The 21422-nt window shown below is 46.6% G+C and overlaps 2 protein-coding genes and 3 long non-coding RNA genes across 11 annotated transcripts in view; 2 read left to right on the forward strand and 3 right to left on the reverse strand.

Moving 5' to 3' along the window:
* LOC118291431 overlaps positions 1–2839 on the forward strand; it is a 3051-nt gene extending 212 nt beyond the window's left edge. Inside the window, exons 2-4 of one of the 2 annotated variants that reach the window (XR_004786665.2) lie at positions 595–715; positions 821–875; positions 1734–2839. This is a non-coding gene — a long non-coding RNA (uncharacterized LOC118291431). Of the gene's footprint in view, positions 716–820; positions 876–1733 lie in introns of both variants that reach the window. The other variant, XR_004786664.2, reaches the window with a different exon arrangement.
* LOC118291417 (piezo-type mechanosensitive ion channel component 2) overlaps positions 1–6102 on the reverse strand; it is a 25678-nt gene extending 19576 nt beyond the window's left edge. For 4 of the 5 annotated variants that reach the window (XM_035619676.2, XM_035619675.2, XM_035619674.2 and 1 more), the window contains exons 1-6: positions 5902–6102; positions 4747–5195; positions 3466–3555; positions 1715–1822; positions 813–855; positions 578–698 (exon numbers count right to left, since the gene is read on the reverse strand). In XM_035619676.2, the coding sequence (XP_035475569.1) occupies positions 578–698; positions 813–855; positions 1715–1822; positions 3466–3555; positions 4747–4810 (426 nt within the window). In that variant the 5' untranslated portion in view covers positions 4811–5195; positions 5902–6102. The remainder of the gene's footprint in view (positions 1–577; positions 699–812; positions 856–1714; positions 1823–3465; positions 3556–4746; positions 5196–5901) is intronic. The other variant, XM_035619673.2, reaches the window with a different exon arrangement.
* Positions 6103–6687: 585 nt separating this feature from the next.
* LOC118291419 (protein 4.1) lies at positions 6688–20682 on the forward strand. Of its 2 annotated transcripts, XM_047329906.1 has the most exons (22): positions 6688–6787; positions 7221–7295; positions 8074–8167; positions 8249–8410; positions 8583–8687; positions 8859–8901; positions 8974–9049; positions 9125–9246; positions 9635–9728; positions 9828–9915; positions 13278–13430; positions 14359–14456; positions 14582–14757; positions 15075–15158; positions 16670–16774; positions 16881–17053; positions 17142–17186; positions 17676–17858; positions 18789–19466; positions 19716–19814; positions 19951–20031; positions 20555–20682. In XM_047329906.1, exons 3-22 carry the CDS (start codon positions 8084–8086, stop codon positions 20663–20665), a joined length of 2760 nt encoding a protein of 919 aa, XP_047185862.1. In that variant the 5' UTR covers positions 6688–6787; positions 7221–7295; positions 8074–8083; the 3' UTR covers positions 20666–20682. The 2 variants fall into 2 exon arrangements, with proteins under 2 accessions (XP_047185862.1, XP_035475573.1); XM_035619680.2 differs by lacking the exon at positions 15075–15158 and having other exon boundaries at positions 6690–6787.
* Positions 7591–8702, reverse strand: LOC118291430. The gene is made up of 4 exons (XR_004786663.2): positions 8563–8702; positions 8312–8402; positions 8026–8159; positions 7591–7930 (listed from the first exon to the last, which is right to left on the reverse strand). It is a non-coding gene; the product is annotated as an uncharacterized LOC118291430 (long non-coding RNA).
* On the reverse strand, positions 20036–21346 carry LOC118291429. The gene is made up of 2 exons (XR_004786662.2): positions 21207–21346; positions 20036–20919 (listed from the first exon to the last, which is right to left on the reverse strand). It is a non-coding gene; the product is annotated as an uncharacterized LOC118291429 (long non-coding RNA).
* Between the last annotated feature and the right edge of the window lie 76 nt (positions 21347–21422).

A 21422-nucleotide genomic window follows, 5' to 3' on the forward strand; every position in this document is an offset into this window, starting at 1 on the left:
AACCTAATCAATACACACCGAGACTTTGTGTGTGTGTGTGTGTGTGTGTGTGTGTGTGTGTGTGTGTACGTCTTCGTCTGTTCCAGTGACAGTGATGAAGACAAGTGAGGAGGAGGAGCAGGAAATCTGGAGCTCCATAATCTGCTGCTCTGGTTTCATGTTAAAGGACAAACCCCAACAGAACGAACCCGAAACCTAATCAATACACCCTGTGTGTGTGTGTGTGTGTGTGTGTGTGTGTGTGTGTGTGTGTGTGTGTGTGTGTGTGTGTGTGTGTGTGTGTGTGTGTGTGTGTGTGTGTTTGCGTGTGTTTGCGTGTGTGTGTGTGTGTGTTTGTGTGTGTGTGTGTGTGTGTTACAATCACATTGTGAGGACTTGGTTAATAAACATCTTACTGAGTTTCAAGCTAATAGAAATCAAACCTTGTTAAGAAACAAGAGGAGGAACCTTAACATGATTACACCTCCTTCATGTGTGTGTGTGTGTGTGTGTGTGTGTGTGTGTGTGTGTGTGTGTGTGTGTGTGTGTGTGTCTGTGTGTGTGTGTGTGTGTGTGTGTGTGTGTGTGTGTATGTTACCTGTGTGTGTATGTCAGCGTTCAGTCTCACGATCAGCCTCCAGGTCAACAAACTGACAATCAACACGCCAACATCTGGAAACAACTGTCTCACAGCAGATCCTGCATCACTTCCTGTCAGACTGAGACAGAAAAACAGGTATATAACACAAACACACACACACACACACACACACACACACACACACACACACACCTGTCTCTCTCTGTATCACATCACATGACATCATTCTTACCTCACCAGGCCAAGCTGACCGAGAGCTTGCTGCCAGGATGTACCTGCCAAGAGAGAGAGACAGGTGAGCACACAGACAGGCAGAGAGAGAGACAGGTGAGCACACAGACGGGCAGAGAGAGAGACAGGTGAGCACACAGACGGGCAGAGAGAGATAGGTGAGCACACAGACAGGCAGAGCGAGAGACAGGTGAGCACACAGACGGGCAGATAGGGGGACAGGTGAGCACACAGACAGGCAGAGAGAGAGACAGGTGAGCACACAGACGGGCAGAGAGAGAGACAGGTGAGCACACAGACGGGCAGAGAGAGATAGGTGAGCACACAGACGGGCAGAGAGAGAGACAGGTGAGCACACAGACAGGCGGAGAGACAGGTGAACACACAGACAGGCAGAGAGAGAGACAGGTGAGCACACAGTCGGGCAGATAGGGGCACAGGTGAGCACACAGACGGGCAGAGAGAGAGACAGGTGAGCACACAGACGGGCGGAGAGACAGGTGAACACACAGACAGGCAGAGAGAGAGACAGGTGAACAGACAGATGAGCAAAGAGAGAGACAGGTGAACACAGAAAGGCAGAGAGAGAGACAGGTGAACAAACAGACAGGCAGAGAGAGAGACAGGTGAACACACAGGTGGGCAGAGAGAGAGACAGATGAACAGACAGATGAGCAGAGAGAGAGAAGCGAACAGACAGACAGGCAGAGAGAAAGACAAGTGAACAGACAGACGGGCATAGAGAGATACAGGTGAACAGACGGATGAGCAGACAGACAGGCGAACAGACAGATGAGCAGAAAGACAGGTGCACAGACAGATGAGCAGACAGACAGGTGAACAAACGGATTAGCAGACAGACAGGTGAACAGACAGATGAGCAGACAGACAGGTGTATCTTACAGTTGTACTCCGGCTGCAGAGTTGCCGTCGTCAGCTGGAAGAACGACTGCAGCAACAGGAAGAGGAAACTGGACACACACAAGACCATCACACAGCGACTCGTGTTGCCTAGGAGACAGAGGCCTGACTTTAAAGACAGGAAGTAACACAAAACTGAAACAACATGGATCTTATCTTCTAACTCAACATGGATCTAATTTTCTAACTCAACATGGATCTAATTTTCTAACTCTACATGGATCTTATCTTCTAACTCAACCACATGGATCTAATCTTTAAACTCAACATGGATCTAATCTTCTAACTCAACATGGATCTTATCATGTAACTCAGGTTGGATCTTATCTTCTAACTCAACATGGATCTAATCTTCTAACTCAACCACATGGATCTAATCTTTAAACTCAACATGGATCTAATCTTTAAACTCAACATGGATCTAATCTTCTAACTCAACATGGATCTTATCATGTAACTCAGGTTGGATCTTATCTTCTAACTCAACATGGATCTAATCTTCTAACTCAACCACATGGAACTAATCTTCTAACTCAACATGGATCTTATCTTCTAACTCAACATGGATCTTATCTTCTAAATCAACCACATGGAACTAATCTTCTAACTCAACATGGATCTTATCTTCTAACTCAACATGGATATAATCTTCTAACTCAACCACATGGAACTTATCTTCTATCTCAACATGGATCTTATCTTCTATCTCAACATGGATCTTATCATGTAACTCAGGTTGGATCTTATCTTCTAACTCAACATGGATCTAATCTTCTAACTCAACCACATGGAACTAATCTTCTAACTCAACATGGATCTAATCTTCTAACTCAACCACATGGAACTAATCTTCTAACTCAACATGGATCTTATCATGTAACTCAGGTTGGATCTTATCTTGGTGCGTTTCCATCTTGTTTGTGCCGATGATTAAATCATGAAACTCTTTTTTATTTTCCTGCACTTTACTGTGAAGTAACAACATGGATGAATATATATATATATATATATTCTAAGTCTATGTATATCAGCCCAACCGGTCGAGACAGATGTTCCGCCCACAACTGAGTCTGGTTCTGTCAGCGATTTCTTCCTGTTAAAAGGGAGTTTTTTCTCTCCACCGTCCCCAAGTGCTTTGCTCATTGTGGGATTTGTTGGGTTTTCCCTGTAATATTGTAATATTGACCTCACTATGTAAAGTGCCTTGAGACAATGTATGTTGTGATATGGCGCTACACAAATAAGATTGAATTGAATAGAATTGAATATATATTTATATAAACTGAGTTTATACACTGAGTTTATATACTGACAAGTTTATATACTAATGAATTTAACTACTAACGTGTGACAACAGCTCACACACATATTAATACACACACACACACACACACACACACACATATCCTACAAAGCCCCGCCCCCCAAGAAAAACTCTATTCTCTGTTTCTTCAGGAAACAATCCAGCATCCTGTCATCGCGCACGCGTGTGCGTGTGCGCGTGTGCGTGTGTGTCACAAACAGGAACAGACACGTTGGGTCTGGTCTGTTTCCCGGGTTAATTACCTCACCATGTCAGACAGTGACATCATCACAACAGAACATACAATTATAACCATGTCATCAGTAAATGTTTGGTGATGTCACAGTGAAAACAGACATTCAATGTTTAACCTTCAGGATGGATGAATCAGCACTGATCCGTATTGATCAGTTGATCAGTTGATCAGTACCTGTGGTGGGGGAGGGGTCCGGCAGCAGCGGCAGCAGCAGCAGCAGCAGGACGTAGACCAGAGAGAATCCATTGTACCGCAACACACAGGCTGTGAACACACACCGATATCAATCAATACTTCCCTCAATACATCAATCAATCAATACACAGGTCCACCAATATCCACTAGCTGAAGTGAAAACTGATTAAAGCTTTCATTGATCAGATCTGAACAATCAGCTCTAATACACACACACACATACACATACACATACACATACACTTACACATACACATACACATACACATACACACACCCAAACGACCACTCGCACGCACACGACACACACTTTCTGGAGGTTCTGATCTCTGAAGGTATCTGACCAGTTTGTTTCCCTCCTCCTCCTCCTCCTCCTGCTCTTCCTCCTCCTTCTTCTCTTCCTTCTCCTTCTTCTCTTGCTCCTCCTCCTGCTCTTCCTCCTCCTTCTTCTCTTCCTCCTCCTCCTCCTCCTGCTCTTCCTCCTTCTTCTCCTTCTTCTCTTCCTCATCCTCCTCCTGCTCTTCCTGCTCCTTCTTCTCTTCCTCTTCCTCCTCCTTCTTCTCTTCCTCCTCCTGCTCCTCCTCCTCCTCCTCCTCCTGCTCCTCCTCCTGCTCTTTCTCCTGCTCTTCCTCCTCCTCCTGCTCTTCCTCCTCCTCCTCCTTCTTCTCTTCCTCCTCTTGCTCTTCCTCCTCCTTCTCCTCCTCCTCCTTCTTCTCTTCCTCCTCCTCCTTCTCTTCCTCCTCCTGCTCTTCCATCTCCTTCTCCTCCTCCTCCTTCTTCTCTTCCTCCTCCTCCTCCTGCTCTTCCTCCTCCTTCTTCTCTACCTCCTCCTCCTCCTCCCATCAGAGATCAGGTAACAACATCTGGCTCTGTGTGTGTGTGTGTGTGTGTGGTTAGCAATGTGTCAACACACACCTCCCCCTCCCTGTGGAATGTGAGGCACATTAAATGGAGCTTCTACCTACAAACTGAATTCATGGCTCCATGAAGTTCAGTTCTGTAATATCGTCAAGAGAAACCCTAACGATGCTAATGGTGCTAATATGAGGATGTTCTATTAGAACACACACACACACACGATTCTCTGATCAATCAGCCAATAATCAATAGAAATGTAAGTTCTACTGATCAGATATCTGATGTTCAGTTCTGAAGCTAGCTGAGACAGAGACCAGAACCAGGTGAGACAGAACCCAGAGTACCCTGACTCTGGTATTGGTACTTTTACTTCAATACAGTATCACAGTACTATGATCTTACCTGCAGTCAAAGTGAAGGGCAGCAGAAGCCTGAAGACCAGAGCCACAGCCAGATCTGAGGACATCCTGAACCAGAACCAGCTCAGTCCACTTCAGTATGAATCTGCTCTTTAATCCAAGTTTACAGATCCGCATCTAAACCTGGTCCTGATCCCGGTCTTGGTCCTGGTCCTGATCTTGTTCCTGGTCCTGATCTCGGTCTTGGTCCTGGTCCTGGTCCTGTTCCCGGTGCTGATCCCGGTCCCGGTCCTGGTCCTGTTCCTGGTGCTGATCCCGGTCCTGGTCCTGGTCCTGATCTTGTTCCTGGTCCTGGTCCCGGTCCTGATTCGACCTCAGCCACAACATCGGGCTGTCAGAGCTCTGTGTGTCCACCGGAGGAGCCGCAGGTCCAACTACGAGCGACGACACACTCTGTTGACATCCTGAGAGACAGACAGGAAGACACACATCCTGAGAGACAGACAGGTAGACAGACAGATTCTCAGTGATTCACTGTCTTTTAAAAACTGAACATTAAAACAAGCTGACTGTCTGACTCTCTGTCCTCCTGTCTCTCTCTGTGTGTCCTCCTGTCTCTTTCTCTGTCCTCCTGTGTCTCTATCTGTCCTCCTGTCTCTCTCTGTCCTCCTGTCTCTCTCTGTCCCCTGTCTCTCTCTGTGTGTCCTCCTGTCTCTTTCTCTGTCCTCCTGTCTCTCTCTCTGTCCTCCTGTGTCTCTCTCTGTCCTCCTGTGTCTCTCTCTGTCCTCCTGTCTCTCTCTCTGTCCTCCTGTGTCTCTCTCTGTCCTCCTGTCTCTCTCTCTGTGTCATCCTGTCTCTCTCTCTGTGTCCTCCTGTCTCACTCTCTGTCCTCCTGTGTCTCTCTCTCTCTCTGTCCTCTTGTCTCTCTCTCTGTGTCCTCCTGTCTCACTCTCTGTCCTCTTGTCTCTCTCTCTCTGTCCTCTTGTGTCTCTCTCTGTCCTCTTGTCTCTCTCTCTCTGTCCTCCTGTGTGTCTCTCTCTGTCCTCCTGTCTCTCTCTCTGTCCTCCTGTGTCTCTCTCTCTGTCCTCCTGTCTCTCTCTCTGTCCTCCTGTCTCTCTCTCTCTCTCTGTCCTGTCTGTCTCTCTCTCTGTTTGTCTAAATTCCCTGGACAAGAAAAAAGTGTGAAAATCTCGTTTACTTGTTTTCTGTCCATAAACTTCTTTCTTCCTTCTTTTCTTTTTTCTTCTTCTTTTCTTTTTTTTTTTTACTTCTTTTCTTCTTCTTGCTCTTCTTCTGCGCGTTTTCCTCCAGTAAAGAAACAACGTGGAGGATCTGGAGCTTCTCTTCTCCTTCTCTTTTCTTCAGTCTCTCTCTTTCTCCGCTGAAAAACACCGACGCTCCAGAACTCACGGACCAATACGAGAAGCTTCAGCGGCCCACAGGCCCCGCCCACTGCCTAACTGACGGCGCCACAGGCCCCGCCCACTGCCTAACTGACGGCCGCTTCGGCCAATCGGAAGGCATGGCGAGGAGTAAATCTTTTTAAATCAGAAATGGAGACCACGCCCATCTGGAAATAAATGAAAAGACAACAATCAATAAGTCTATCATATGAAATTGATCTACAATGTGGACAAAACTATGTGGACACTTGTTTGAATGTTCTGGTTCTGTTTTTATACTCAAATCAGACGATTCAGACCGTTTACATAAATGATAGATTATCAGAGACTATTAATTGAGACTACTGATCGATTATCACACAGAAACCATTAAAAGATTGTTTTACAGACCTGTCTGTCTGTCTGACACTGAGGACTACAAATCCCAGAGTCCTCTGCAGTGACACCATCATGACTTAATCCAAACAGCTGTATCCCCCGCCCCACGATTAACTGCTGTGTGTGTGAGTGTGTGTGTGTGTGTGTGTGTGGTGGGCGGGGTCTGATGTGTCACAGTAAAAACCAATAATCCATCCAAACAACAGACGAGAAGACAGACACAGAGGACGAAACAAGCACACACACAAACACACACCAGTTCATCTTCATCTCCATCGTCATCACGTCTGCTCACCTGCACAGGTAAAAAAAATTGTTCTTATGATAAACATATTTAATCTGTTTCTGTTTCTGTTGATCTGTTCTCCATCATCATCATCATCATCGTCGTCGTCGTCGTCATGTTTCATTAACATGTGCAGCTCTAAATATGAATTTATGATCACATTCATTACTATTGAATTAAAAAGATGATTTATTCATGTTCTGACATATTGAAACTTCAAACTGTTATTGATGAATAATCACGTAAATTAAATTAACATTGTTCTTTATTTCTTCTTCTTCTTCTCTTGTTTCAATGAAACGTTTGACTCTGGTGAGTAACACACACACACTCACACACACGTGTTTATGTATAAAACAACATTTTGTCATAAAACAAACACATAACCCTAACATCTGACACCGTACCGTGCGTCATGACGTCACTGCCCCGCAGCGTGCGGTGTCGTAGAGTGTGATGACGTTGTTAAAAAGAAACAGCGTCCATTACCGGGACGAAGAGGGCGAGCGTCCTGCACGAGGACAGGTAAAGATGATGGTTTTGATTTGGAGGACGGGAAGTAATTGATCATCGATAGATCAGATAATCAGTATCGATCACCAGAGAGAGAGAGAGAGACACGGAGAGAGCAAGGGAATCATTTCTGCTTCATCACACTGCAGCTGTGTGTGTGTGTGTGTGTGTGTGTGTGAGTGTGTGTGAGAGAGTGAGAGTGTTGCAGCGGGGTGTTTCCTGCTGCAGGACCCTCCCGACCTCCTCGTGTCTGTTCAGTGTGATGATGTTTGTTCAGAATTTAACGTCTCACGTGATGTCACATTAGATTATTTCATTCAGTTATGAATAATATTCAAGTGTTTCTTTAATCTACAGGAACAAATAGAATAGAAACAAATATAAGAACAGCTGCTTGTTCTGCTAAAAATAACAATAAGATAGAAATACAAAATAAAAACAGAGACTTTACTGATGAACACATCAGCGGGGGGGGGGGGGCTGACAGCAGCACTAACGACCTCCCACCTCCGACCTGCATCATCATCGTCGTTGTCGTCGACATGTTGTTGTCTGTCTGAATCCAAACCAGATTACATTAGATTGTCTCTCAGTCTTAATCCCCCATATCACCATGGCAACCCATCACCTGACAGCTGGAGGTTCCACTGCATGAAAACATCACATCTATTAAATTTAGATATATAATATTTCACAATTATTTATGAAAAGTCTGATCTAAATCTAAATGATTCGCTCTGACATCACGTCATTCCTTTGGTCATCATAACTATGTTGTCACTGTTTTCAGTTGAATCACCATGACGACAGAGCCAGGTGAGCCACAGGAGGCTAAGGAGGCGGAGTCTTTCCCTGAAGCTGCCGCCCACTCCACTCCTAAACAGGTCAAAACACAAAGAAATAACCAATCAATAATAATGATCGATGAACAGATTGATATGTGACATCACTCCCTGTTTCCACAGAGCGGGGAGGGGCCGACCCAGATCCAAGCTCACGGGTCATTGGCAGAGGACTCGACAAATCACCTATCGGCTCGTTCTCCGGCCAGAAACACGCTGAGCTTCAGGACGATGCAGGCGAGAGTTTCACTGCTGGACGGGTCGTTGTTCACCTGCACTGTGGAGGTGAGACGGGTGGGGAGGGTGGAGAGGGAGGAGAGGGTGGTGAGAGGGAGGAGAGGGTGGAGAGGGGTGAGACGGGGGAGAGGGTGAGAGGGAAGGAGAGGGTGGAGAGGGTGGGGTGGGTGGAGAGGGGGAGAGGGGTGAGAGAAACTAACCAATTCTTCTTCTGGTCCAGAAACGATCTCGTGGTTTTCATCTGTTTGAGAAAGTTTGTGAACACGTGAATCTGCTGGAGAGAGATTATTTCTGTCTGTCGTTCAGAGACGTCGACAACAACAAGGTCTGTCTGCTCACCTTTCTGTTCACTTGTCTGTCTGTCTGTCTGTCTGTTCGCCCATCTGTCTGTCTGCTCACCTCTCTGTCTGTCTGCTCACCTGTCTGTCTGTCTGTTTACCTGTCTGTTTACCTGTCTGTCTGACTGACCCCTGACCTTTGGCCTTTGACCTTGTAGAACTGGTTGGATCCAGCAAAGGAAATGAAGAAGCAGGTCAGAGGTGAGTTGGATCCTGATCGGTCAGTTCTGGACCAATCACTGACTGGTTCCTGATGACCTGTCTGTCTCTCAGGTGTCCCCTGGAACTTCTCCTTTAATGTGAAGTTTTATCCCCCTGACCCCGCCCAGTTGTCTGAAGACATCACCAGGTAGGTTCTCTCACATGTCAATCAAATGCTGTCTCACATGTGGCTCAGCTGATCACACTTCCTGTCTGTCTGCAGGTACTTCCTGTGTCTCCAGCTCCAACAGGACATCGTCTCTGGTCGACTTCCTTGTTCCTTTGCGACGCACACCGTCCTCGGCTCCTACACCGTCCAATCAGAGCTTGGAGACTACGACCCAGGTCCTGACTGTCTCCACCTGTCTGACCCTGACCACCTGTCTATCTGTCTCAGTCTGTCTGTTGTCTCTGACCACCTGTCTGTCTGTCTCTGACCACCTGTCTGTCTGTCTGTCTGTCTGTCTCTGACCACCTATCTGTCTGTCTCTGTCTGTCTGTTGTCTCTGGCCAGCTGTCTGTCTGTCTTTCTGTCTCTGACCACCTGTCTTTCTGTCTGTCTGTGTTTGACCACCTGTCTGTCTGTGTCTGTCTGTCTGACTGTCTGACCACCTGTCTGTCTCTGTCTGTTTGTCTCTAACCACCTGTCTGTCTCTCTGTCTGTCTGTCTGACCCCCTGTCTGTCTGACCCCCTGTCTGTCTGACCACCTGTCTGTCTCTCTGTATATTTCAGACGACTGCTCTTCAGACATCAGTGAACTTTGTTTTGCTCCAAATCAAACCAGAGAAATGGAAGAAAAGATCACCGAGCTGCACAAAACCTACAGGTCCAAATATTAAACAGTTAGATATTACATATTAATATTAGATATTAAATATTAGATATTTGATGTTATTAAAATCAGTCATTGTGCTTGTGTTTTTAGAGGAATGACACCAGCTGAAGCAGAAATGCACTTCCTGGAAAACGTAAAGAAACTTTCTATGTACGGAGTCGACCTTCATCACGCAAAGGTACAGCACACACACACACACACACACACACACACACTCAGATGATGACAGGAGTTTTTTTTGAGGGGGCACAAAAAACCTGCGTCATGTTTTCAATTTAGATTAAATATATATTTGATAGAGATTATTTGATTGTAGAAGTGACGTGAGGTTGATGGGTTAGGGTTGCTGCTCCACAACATTATAATCAATCAATACATGACCTATTTCCTTTCTCCGATCAAATGTCGGTGTGTTTTGTGTGTGTATGTGTGTGTTATAGACGGTAAAGATTTTTCCATCATAGCTGCTGTTCATTGATTAATTTTCTCTATGACACAGTGAACATCAGGGTCTGAACATTTAACTAGTTCCTGTAGGTTTGAATTGAATCAGCAGAAGTTAGTCCAGGAGAAGAAGTTTGTTCAGGAGAAGTTGTTAGTCAAGGAGCAGTTAGTCAAGGAGAAGTTAGTCCAGGAGAAGTTAGTCAGGGAGAAGTTAGTCAAGGAGAAGTTAGTCCAGGAGAAGAAGTTAGTCAAGGAGAAGATAGTCCAGAAGAAGTGGTTAGTCAAGGAGAAGTAAGTCCAGGAGAAGTTATTCCAGGAGAAGAAGTTAGTCGAAGAGAAGTTAGTCCAGGAGAAGAAGCTAGTCAAGGAGAAGATAGTCCAGGAGAAGTGGTTAGTCCAGGAGAAGATAGTCCAGGAGAAGTGGTTAGTCCAGGAGAAGTTAGTCCAGGAGAAGTTAGTCAAGGAGAAGTTAGTCCAGGAAAAGTTAGTCCAAGAGAAGAAGTTAGTCAAGGAGAAGTTAGTCAAGGAGGAGATAGTCGAGGAGAAGTTAGTCCTGGAGAAGTTAGTCCAGGAAAAGAAGTTAGTCGAAGAGAAGTTAGTCCAGGAGAAGAAGCTAGGTGTGACGGTGTAATGTGTGCAGGTGTAACTGTGTGGAGGTGTGACGTGTGACTGTGTGTAGGTGTGATGGTGTAACAGTGTAATGGTGTGTAGGTGTAACTGTGTGGAGGTGTAATGGTGTGGAGGTGTAACGTGTAAAGGTGTGGAGGTTTAACAGGGGGGTTTGTATCGGTGTAGCGGTGTAATGGTGAAGTGGTGTAATGGTGTAAAGGTGTGGAGCTGTAACTGTGTGGAGGTGTGGAGCTGTAACGGTGTGGAGGTGTAAAGGTGTAACGGTGTAAAGGTGTAACTGTGTGGAGGTTTAACAGTGTGGAGGTGTAAAGGTGTGGAGATTTAAGGGTATAAAGCTTCCTGTGTAGAGGTGTGGAGGTGTAACGTGTAAAGGTGTAACTGTGTGGAGGTGTGCAGGTGTAACTGTGTGGAGGTGTGACTGTGTGTAGGTGTGATGGTGTAACGGTGTAATGGTGTGTAGGTGTAACTGTGTGGAGGTGTAACGGGTAACGGTGTGGAGGTGTAACGTTGTAACTGTGTAATGGTGTAACTGTGTGAAGGTGTAAAGGCGTGGAATTATAATGATGTAATGGTGTGGAGGTGTAATGTGTGGAGGTGTAACGGTGTGAAGGTGTAACTGTGTGGAGGTGTAATGATGTGGAGGTGTAAATGTGTAATGGTGTAAAGGTGGGTAGGTGTAAAGGTAGGGAGATGTAACGGTGTCAAGGTGTATCGGTGTGGAGGTGTAATGGTGTAACGGTGTAACGGTGTGGAGGTGTAAAGATGTGGAGGTGGGGAGGTGTAACCGTGTGGAGGTGTAACTGAGGAGGTGTAACTGTGTGAAGGTGTAAAGATGTGGAGGTGTAAAGGTGGGGAGGTGTAATGGTGTAACGTGTGGGGGTATAAAGATGTGGAGGTGTAAAGGTGGGGAGGTGTAACCGTGTGCAGGTGTAACTGTGAGGAGGTATAACTGTGTGAAGGTGTAAAGATGTGGAGGTGTAAAGGTGTAACGGTGGTGTGGAAGTGTAATGGTGTGGAGGTGTAACGGTGTGGAGGTGTGGAGGTGTAACGTGTGGAGGTGTAACGGTGTGGAGGTGTAACGGTGTGGAGGTGTAAAGGTGGGGAGGTGTAACGGTGGGGAGGTGTAACGGTGTGCAGGTGTAACTGTGTGAAGGTGTAAAGATGTGGAGGTGTAAAGTTGGGGAGGTATAACGTGTGGAGGTGTAGAGGTGTAACGGTGTGGAAGTGTAATGGTGTAAAGGTGTAATGGTGAAGAGGTGTAACGGTGTGGAGGTGTAATGGTGGGGAGGTGTAACCGTGTGCAGGTGTAAAGATGTGGAGGTGTAAAGGTGTAACGGTGTGGAAGTGTAATGGTGTAAAGGTGTAACGGTGTGGAGGTGTAATGGTGTGGAGGTATAACTGTGTGAAGGTGTAAAGATGTGGAGGTGTAAAGGTGTAACGGTGTGGAAGTGTAATGGTGTAGAGGTGTAACGGTGTGGAGGTGTAACGGTGTGGAGGTGTAACGGTGTGGAGGTGTAACGGTGTGGAGGTGTAACGGTGTGGAGGTGTAACATGTGGAGGTGTAACGTTGTGGAGGTGTAACGGTGTGGAGGTGTAACTGTGTGGAGGTGTAAAGGTGGGGAGGTGTAACCGTGTGCAGGTGTAACTGTGAGGAGGTATAACTGTGTGAAGGTGTAAAGATGTGGAGGTGTAAAGGTTTAACGGTGTGGAAGTGTAATGGTGTAAAGGTGTAACGGTGTGGAGGTGTAACGGTGTGGAGGTGTAACGTGTGGAGGTGTAACGGTGTGGAGGTGTAACTTTGTGGAGGTGTTAAGGTGGGGAGGTGTAACCGTGTGCAGGTGTAACTGTGAGGAGGTGTAACTGTGTGAAGGTGTAAAGATGTGGAGGTGTAAAGTTGGGGAGGTATAACGTGTGGAGGTGTAGAGGTGTAGAGGTGTAACGGTGTGGAAGTGTAATGGTGTAAAAAGGTGTAATGGTGTGGAGGTGTAACGGTGTGGAGGTGTAATGATGTGGAGGTTCTGGAGATGGCTCAGTCTGCCATGACTCACCCTTACAAGGGGTGGACAAGGGGTGGACTTGTGAGAAGCTGCTATAACATGACAATGAAAGAGGCAGAGCCACACGTCCATTTGTGTTGTTTAATTTTGAGAATGAGGTCTTCTGTTATTTTTCTGTCTGTCTGTCTGTCTGTCTGTTTGCCGTTTGTCTGCCTTATTGTCTGTCTGCTTGTGTCTGTTTCTCTGTCATCATGATCAAATGCTGATCACAGCTGTTTGGCTGGCCAGCACTTATTTTGGTGTGTGTGTGTGTGTGTGTGTGTGTGTGTGTGTGTGTGTGTGTGTGTGTGTGTGTGTGTGTGTGTGTGTGTGTGTGTGTGTGTGTGTGTGTGTGTGTGTGTGTGTGTGTGTGTGTGTGTGTGTGTGTGTGTGTGTGTGTGTGTGTGTGTGTGTGTGTGTGCGTGTCTAGGATTCAGAGGGCGTGGCCATAATGCTGGGTGTGTGCAGTAGTGGTCTGCTGGTCTACAGGGACAGACTGAGGATTAACAGATTCTCGTGGCCAAAGATTTTGAAGATTTCGTACAAAAGAAACAACTTCTACATCAAGATCCGACCTGGAGAGGTGAGGCGCTGACACACTTCAACACCATCAAAGAAGAGTCCAGAGATGACATCACTCTACAAAAGAACTCTGAGAGTCATGTGACTGACATTCCCCCCAAAAAAATTAAATTTCAAAAGACTCTCTGTGACTCACTGACTCACTGTGACTCACTGGTTTGTCTCTGTGACTCACCGTGACTCTCTGTGACTCCCTGTGACTCTCTGACTCCATGTGACTCACTGTAACTCACTGGTTTGCCTCTGTGACTCACTGTGACTCACTGTGACTCTCTGTGACTCTCTGTGACTCTCTTTGACTATCTGTGACTCTCTGATACTCACTGGTTTGTCTCTGTGACTCACTGTGACTTACTGTGACTCACTGGTTGGTCTCTGTGACTCACTGTGACTCTCTTTGACTCTCTCTGACTCACTCTGACTCTCTGTGACTCACTGTGACTTACTGTGACTCACTGGTTGGTCTCTGTGACTCACTGTGACTCTCTTTGACTCTCTCTGACTCACTCTGACTCTCTGTGACTCACTGTGACTTACTGTGACTCACTGGTTGGTCTCTGTGACTCACTGTGACTCTCTTTGACTCTCTCTGACTCACTCTGACTCTCTGTGACTCACTGGTTTGTCTCTGTGACTCACTGTGACTCTCTGTGACTCACTGTAACTCACTGGGTGGTCTCTGTGACTCTCTTTGTCTCTGTGAGTCACTGTGACTCTGGTTTGTCTCTGTGACTCTCTTTGACTCTCTCTGACTCTCTGTGACTCACTGTGACTCACTGGTTTGTCTCTTTGACTCACTGTGACTCTCTGTGACTCTCTGTGACTCTCTGTGACTCACTGGTTGGTCTCTGTGACTCTCTTTGTCTCTGTGACTCTCTGTAACTCACTGTGACTCACTGGTTTGTCTCTGTTTGTCTCTTTGTCTCCAGTTTGACCAGTTCGAGTCTACGATTGGTTTCAAGCTGCTGAACCACAGAGCAGCAAAGAGACTGTGGAAGGTTTGTGTGGAGCATCACTGCTTCTTCAGGTCAGTTGCTGTGTGTTCAAGGTCATGTTGTGACGTGTGGTGCATTCAAGGTCATGTGGTGAGGAGTGGTGCGTTCAAGGGTCCTGATGTCATCTGTCTCTCTCCCTCATCCGTCCGTGTCCCAGGCTGGTGTCTCCAGAGGAAACACCTAAAAAGTTTCTGTCTCTGGGCTCAAAGTTCCGGTACAGTGGTCGAACTCAGATCCAGACTCGCAGAGCCAGCGCTCAAATCTCCAGACCGGCACCAAACTTCCCACGATGTGTCAGTAAGAGGAACCTGCTGAGCCGCAGCCTGGACGGAGGTACTCATACTTCATACTGGTACTCATACTTTATACTGGTACTGCTTCCCTGAAGTAATGCTCATTAGGAACTCATGGTCCTGTTAGGATTACTACTGTTCTCTGTGGTAGTACTGGTCAGAAGTGGCAGTACTAATAATAATAGAAGTTGTAACAGTATCTGTACGAGTCATCTGACGGCTGGTTCAGTACTACAGTACAGCGGTGCAGTGCAGCGGTGCAGTGCAGCGGTGCGGTGCAGTGCAGTACCCTCAGTAACCTCTTTGATCTTTTTCTACTTGTTCTTCAACATGACCTAAGTTTTTGATAACCTTCAGGCCCAAGGACCACGCCCACGTCTTCTCTGATTGGCTCTCCAGCCATCACAGCTACCCCCAAAGCCAATGGCGGTACACGCACAGGTAGAGCTAATGCTGGAACATGCTGCAGTAATACTTCAGCACTGCTCTGTGATTGGCCACAGCTCTGAATGCTTTAATTCATTCAGCTTCTCGAAGCTGCTTGCTTCATTCTGATTGGCTGGAAGGTTCTGCTTCACTGAAGCTGGGCTCCAACTTCAGGAGTTTCAAGCTGATTTACTTCGAGAAGACATCTGGTACCGACGTTCGGCCCAGATGATCTGGTGGTATGATGTTTACAGAACCTCCAGAATCACGGTTATATTCAGGATTTAAGACTTTGTGAACAGAACCAATGAGAGACGATTCGAGCAGCTGGCAGGGTGTCCAAGCTTATGTTGCTATAGCAACACTGTCAGCTGCTCGATCGGCTGAGTTTGAGGAAAGACGATATGTCGATATATGTCCCACCAAACATTTTCTCATACACTTTCTTCTGCTTTCGTTCTTTATCGCACTCGTCTCCATGGTGATTGTTTTGTCTGCACCTTCTTCGTCATGACATCACGTCAGAGGACGCGTTGCTAACATCATCTGAATTGTATCCTCTTGTTTGTCAAGTGATTTTCAAATCTTATCCTGTCAGTGTGAACATTCTCCTCTCCTGCCTGATGCCACCTGATTTCAATATCAATCATGATTTTAAAACTCCTGTTGTCTGAGTCTGGAGACACTCGTGCTCTTTTCTGTCCAATCAGCTCTCAGCTCTGTTTCTGCTGGTCTGCATCATAGAAACAGATAATTTTAAAACAATGCATGTGACAGTTCAGTAAACTAAAGAAACCCATTTACTCCATCATGATTCTACTTTTGAACAATCTAAACCCTGCCCCCAAACACCAGGAGGGTGGGGCATCTGTTGTTTGTGGGCGGGGCTCGAGTCATATACCTTCTGTATTAATTTCTGGGGGGGGGGGGGGGTCGAAAGGGTCCTGTTAGCTTTGTTAGCATTTTTAGTTGTGTTAATAGTTTTTTGCTTTGTTTGTATTGTTACTCTGAGGACTTTTCAAAAAGGTTTGATATGAAACATTCCGGTATCGTTGAGCTCTGACGTTTTCGGTTCTGATCGGTTTTCAGGACAAATTAAGGAAAAAGGCTATTAACACATTTTATCTTGACGATACGTTTGTCTCAGGAAAGACTGAGCCCAAACCAAATCTGTCAGTGTTAGCTTTGTTAGCTTTGTTATTATTTATAGATATGAGAACATTGTTAGCATTGTTAGCTTTGTTGCCTGGTTAACGAGCAGTGTGATGTAACAATAGGTCGAGGCCATGGGCCCTGATTTCTGATTGGCTGACTGGCCCGGACTGCTTTGCATGCGCCCTGAGCTCTCATTGGCAGAGTGTGCCGTTGCCTTGGCAACGAGCTGTGAGTCATGCTTTTCTGCTGATGATCACGAGGGATGGATTGATTAACAGTATCACAGCAGCTGGCTGGCTAATGGCTGGTCAATATGCCGACATCACAGTGATGATATCACAGCTGGTGTGTTTGTGTCTGTGTGTGTGTAGATATGGGCTCAGGACTGTATGCAGCGTCTACAACCATCACTACAAGTCATCTCATCACCATAGTAACACCTGAGAGGACGGCAGAGGAGAGGAGGGTGCAGCAAGGTAACCAACCATCCAATCAGAGGAGAGATGATAAATCAGCTGACTGAAGCTGTGAAACAACTGACTTCTCTTTCTCCTTGTCTCCTTGTCTCCTCCACTTTCTTAGATGAGGAGGTAGTGACGGAGAAGCAGGAAGTGATGGAGGAGGAGGTAGTGATGGAGAAGCAGGAAGTGATGGAGGAGGAGGAAGTGATGGAGAAGCAGGAATTGATGGAGGAGCAGGAGGACGAGGAGGAGACAAGAGGGACAGAGACGTCTCCTCCAACTCCTCACAGACAGGTAACAAACACCTGTCTCACCTTCTTTAGATAAACATCTCACATGTAATTTGTTAATGTCACTTAATATTAATGTTGTTTGTTTTCAGTCGGAGACAGACACAGCTGTGGACGGAGACCTGACTGCTAATGAGGTACATGTCAAATCCTAGTCCCCCCGTCCTCCTTCATCCTCTCACCCGTCCTCTGACGTGTCCTCCTTCATCCTCTCACCTGTCCTCTGACGTGTCTTCCCTCGTCCTCTGACGTGTCCTCATCCTCTCACCCGTCCTCTGACGTGTCTTCCTTCGTCCTCTCACCTGTCCTCTGAAGTGTCTTCCCTCGTCCTCTGACATGTCCTCCTCCTCTCACCCGTCCTCTCACGTGTCCTCCCTCATCCTCTCACCTGTCCTCGGACCTGTACTCCCTCATATTCTCACCTGTCCTCTGACGTGTCCTCCCTCGTCCTCTCACCTGTCCTCTGACGTGCCCTTCCTCGTCCTTTCACCTGTCTTTGTCCTCTCAGCTGTCCTCGGACCTGTCCTCCCTCATATTCTCACCTGTCCTCTGACATGTCATCTGACCTGTCCTCCCTCGTCCTCTCACCTGTCCTCTCACCTGTCTTCTGACCTGTGTGTCTTCAGGATACCTTGGGGAGTCCTGAGGAGGTGCAGGAACCCCAGAACACAATCAGCGCTCTCAGACGCTCCTTCCTAGAGGGAGGAGGACGAGGGGAGGGGGTGACGGAGTGGGAGAGACGTCTGGCCGCCTCCCCCCTACGACAGGTCGACGACTCCCCGATGATCGAACCCTTGGAGCCAGACGAGGTGAGACACTGACACAAAGTAACAGATTCAGGTTCCAGTAGAACTTAACGAGAGTCGGATCAAGTCTTTGTTTACAGGAAGTGAAAATGAACCGAACCTTTACTGATGTCACCCGCTCAACTATCACCTTATTGGTTAATTGGTCAGTTGGTGCTGCTCACATGTGCCCTCAAGGAGGGCGGGGTCATAACGAACCAAGCTCCACCTCAGCTAATCACAGAGAAGAGTTACTCTGTGAAGCTACCACACCATCTCGGGCAGGATTGTCTCCATGACAACAGGAGATGATTGCTCCAATGTTACCATGTCAGTGAGTATTGACGTCAGCCAGTCCATCACTGCTGATGATGGAGGTGGAGTCAGATCGACTGGAGGTTCTGTGATGTCACCTCGCAGTGGCCTCACAGCAACATGTTGCCCTCACCCTTCAGACCTTTTCAAACTTAACGCCTCAGCTCCATGAGTGGTCACTGCTGTAGCCCCGCCCCCCACACCTGTGCACCTGTGCTGAGCTTTTAAAAGTTAACATCTATCCTCGACCTTTAAGAAAAATGTCCTGAGGTCAAGAATGTGACGGAAAGTGATGTAAAGAGAATATACATTTATGCTCATAATATTTTGTTCTGAGGTTTTTTTCCAACAAATGTAATATTCTTGTTCTTCATCATTAATTTATATTCATGGATCCATAAGTTTTCATAAGTCACTAGAATAAAGCAGCTGCTCTGTTTTTTCTAGAGTCAAATTAAAAATGCGTAGCTTTAAATGTTGCTGCCACAATGAATTGTGGGACGTAATAATTCCATTTCCTTTGCTAAAGGAGATAAGATCAGTCCGTCGGGAACCTGAATAAAGAACAAAGACGTTTTTAGATGATGTCTCCCATCATTAAAATCTGACGTCCACCTTTATCTTCACTTTCTGTTTCAGACCTCAGAGGAGGTGGAGAGGCTCTTCCTGATGACAGAATCACATGACCAGGACCAGCCATTGGCCGACCAGGCTCAGGTAGCAATAGGAAGTGTTGTTGGCCCGCCCCCAAGTCACCCTCCGCCCCCTCCCCCAGGGGCTGGCATGATGCATGCTGATGAAGTCATAGAGGGATGGGCCAGTGATGATGATGATAACAAAGCTAATGCTTACCAGGTTGATAGTCCAGTAGATGAGCATGATGATGGTGATGTCAGTAGCGAGGTCAGCGATGAAGATATTAGTGAGGCTAGTGAAGATGCTATCAGTGTGTTGGCGCAGGCAGCAGTAGAGGAGGCCATGGAGGCCGCTGTCACACAGGCTCAGAGCCCAGGGGCTAATGATGCTGACCACGATAGCATTAATGCTAACTTCACAGTTAAGTGTGGTGAGCAGGAGCTAACTAGTACCGACACCAACAACTGGGCTGATGTGGGCTCTCGACCTGCTGGAGGATTGTCTCAGTGTTACCATAACAACGAGGGCTCAGACGACTCGCAGGAGGACAAAGACGTGTGGAGGTCCAGCAAAACCCTCCCCCCCTCGTCTTTACCCCGCCTGACCTCATGGTGCAATCAGAAGCAGCCATCCAACCCCAGCGACGACGATGACGATGAAGAATCTAAACCTTTGCAGGAGGTAACAACTAAGACTGATACCTGAGGCACCAACCAGTGAAACCTGCCCACGTGAAACCTTCCCCAGTGACTCCTGCCCCAGTGACTCCTGCCCCAGTGACTCCTACCCCAATGAAACCTGCCCCAGTGACTCCTACCCCAATGAAACCTGCCCCAGTGACTCCTACTCCAGTGAAACCCTATCCAGAAAACAAATCAATAAACAATGTAATGATTAATATGATTGTTCTGACTGGTTCATGTGTTTCAGAGCCGAGTGGACACTGATCCTCCTGCAGGTCAACTTCTGAGCTCGCAGACCTTCACCACAGAAACGTCCAACACCACCACCACCACACACATCACCAAGGTAACACATCACCAAAATAACACACATCTATATCAGATGAAACAGAAACTGAGTCGCTGCATCAGAAACATCAGAATATTTGAAGAAACAGTGAAAATGTTTGATGACGTTCAGATTTTCTCATCTTTCTCTTCAGACGCTAAAAGGAGGAATTTCAGAAACAAGAATCGAGAAAAGAATCGTAATATCTGGAGACACAGACATCGACCACGACCAGGTAACATAGTACAGAGTCACCACTTTTATAACTGGGCAGAATTTCAGCCTGAACAGTTTGATAAGAACGTTGAGGGACGTCGCTGACGAGCAACGATTCAGGTCCTGGACCATCAGGTCAGAAGTCACATCTGTGTCGACATGTCTGTGAGTTACTGCAGTTATTATGTTACATGTGGTTTAAATAGTGAACTGAGTTATACAACTGGAGAACCGATCACCTAAATATCTGCGACTCTATATTAACTTTTTTATTATTCTTGATCTTTGCTCGTTGTAGAATCACAGAAACTCTTAATAAAATGTGCTTCAGACCGGAACAGTCGAAGAGAGAAGTCGCAGGTTCTGGACCACTAAAACAAATCACACAAGAGCAATTTGTCCATTTGAACACAACACAGCAAATCCAAGACTTTAAAAAAAGACAATCAAAATTAAACCGTCAAAGACCTAGACTTGGATTGCCCCAGGACAGAACCCAGACCTGGGCCTGGACCAGGTCTAACCCCATGTCTCTCTCGAAGGCTCTGGCGGTGGCACTAAGTGAGGCGCGGCGGCAGCATCCTGAGCTGTCGGTCACACGAGTCGTCGTCCATAAAGAAACTGAAGTGTCTCCTGATCATGTGACTGATTAATGACATCAAAGGTAACAGGAAGGGTCAGGCTCCGTCCTCAAAGGTGAAGTCTTGGGCTGGATGCTGATTGGCTGATTGGTGCATGGCAGCGTTCATTTCATTCTGTTTGCATGTTTTACAAGAACAAACAGTTTAATCAGGAGACAACGAGCTCTAATCAAAAAAAGAGAGGGACATGTCCTGATTGGATATTGGATCAAATGTTTGGGAGGAACCAGAGGACAAGAAGTGTCTGTTGATTGGTTGTTGACAATCTGAAAGAAGAACATGAAAATCTGATTGGAGTAAAGACTGAAGAATGTTTCAGAAAGTGAAGAGAAGATAACTATCAGTGATCAATCAATCAATTAATTTATTAGATCATTATCAGGTCAAGTCAGTATACTGCGCCCCCCCCCAACCCTAACCCTAACCTTAACCCCGAACTGGATAAAGAAAAATGACGACATCACCAAACATGTAACTGTCCATCAGTGCTATGCTAACATGCTATGCTAATAAAAATTAAAATCCGTGTGGCGCCTCCCCCACTTGTCCTCACCTGACTCCAGCATTCAGTATCAGAGGGTTCTGGTTCTGATGGGGGACGTTTCAGACCAACACATCTTTAGTGAACAGAATCAAACACTGTAGACATGCTATGCTAACATGCTATGCTAACATGCTGCACTAGGCTTTGAAGCTTGCTCTTAACTGTGCTAACATGCTAATGAGCACAGTGTGCAGAGCTACTCACAGAGCTTCCTGAGGGCTGATG

Source organism: Scophthalmus maximus, chromosome 21 (assembly GCF_022379125.1).
Source record: "Scophthalmus maximus strain ysfricsl-2021 chromosome 21, ASM2237912v1, whole genome shotgun sequence".
NCBI classification, from domain to species: domain Eukaryota; kingdom Metazoa; phylum Chordata; class Actinopteri; order Pleuronectiformes; family Scophthalmidae; genus Scophthalmus; species Scophthalmus maximus.

Bases quoted from the DNA above. Each gene is read 5' to 3' on its own strand.
- LOC118291419 (XM_047329906.1), top strand. From the start codon at position 8,084: ATGACGACAGAGCCAGGTGAGCCACAGGAGGCTAAGGAGGCGGAGTCT. The intron at 14,457-14,581 runs GTCAGTTGCTGT...TCCGTGTCCCAG, and splicing joins GAGCATCACTGCTTCTTCAG to GCTGGTGTCTCCAGAGGAAA. The intron at 19,467-19,715 runs GTAACAACTAAG...CATGTGTTTCAG, and splicing joins AATCTAAACCTTTGCAGGAG to AGCCGAGTGGACACTGATCC.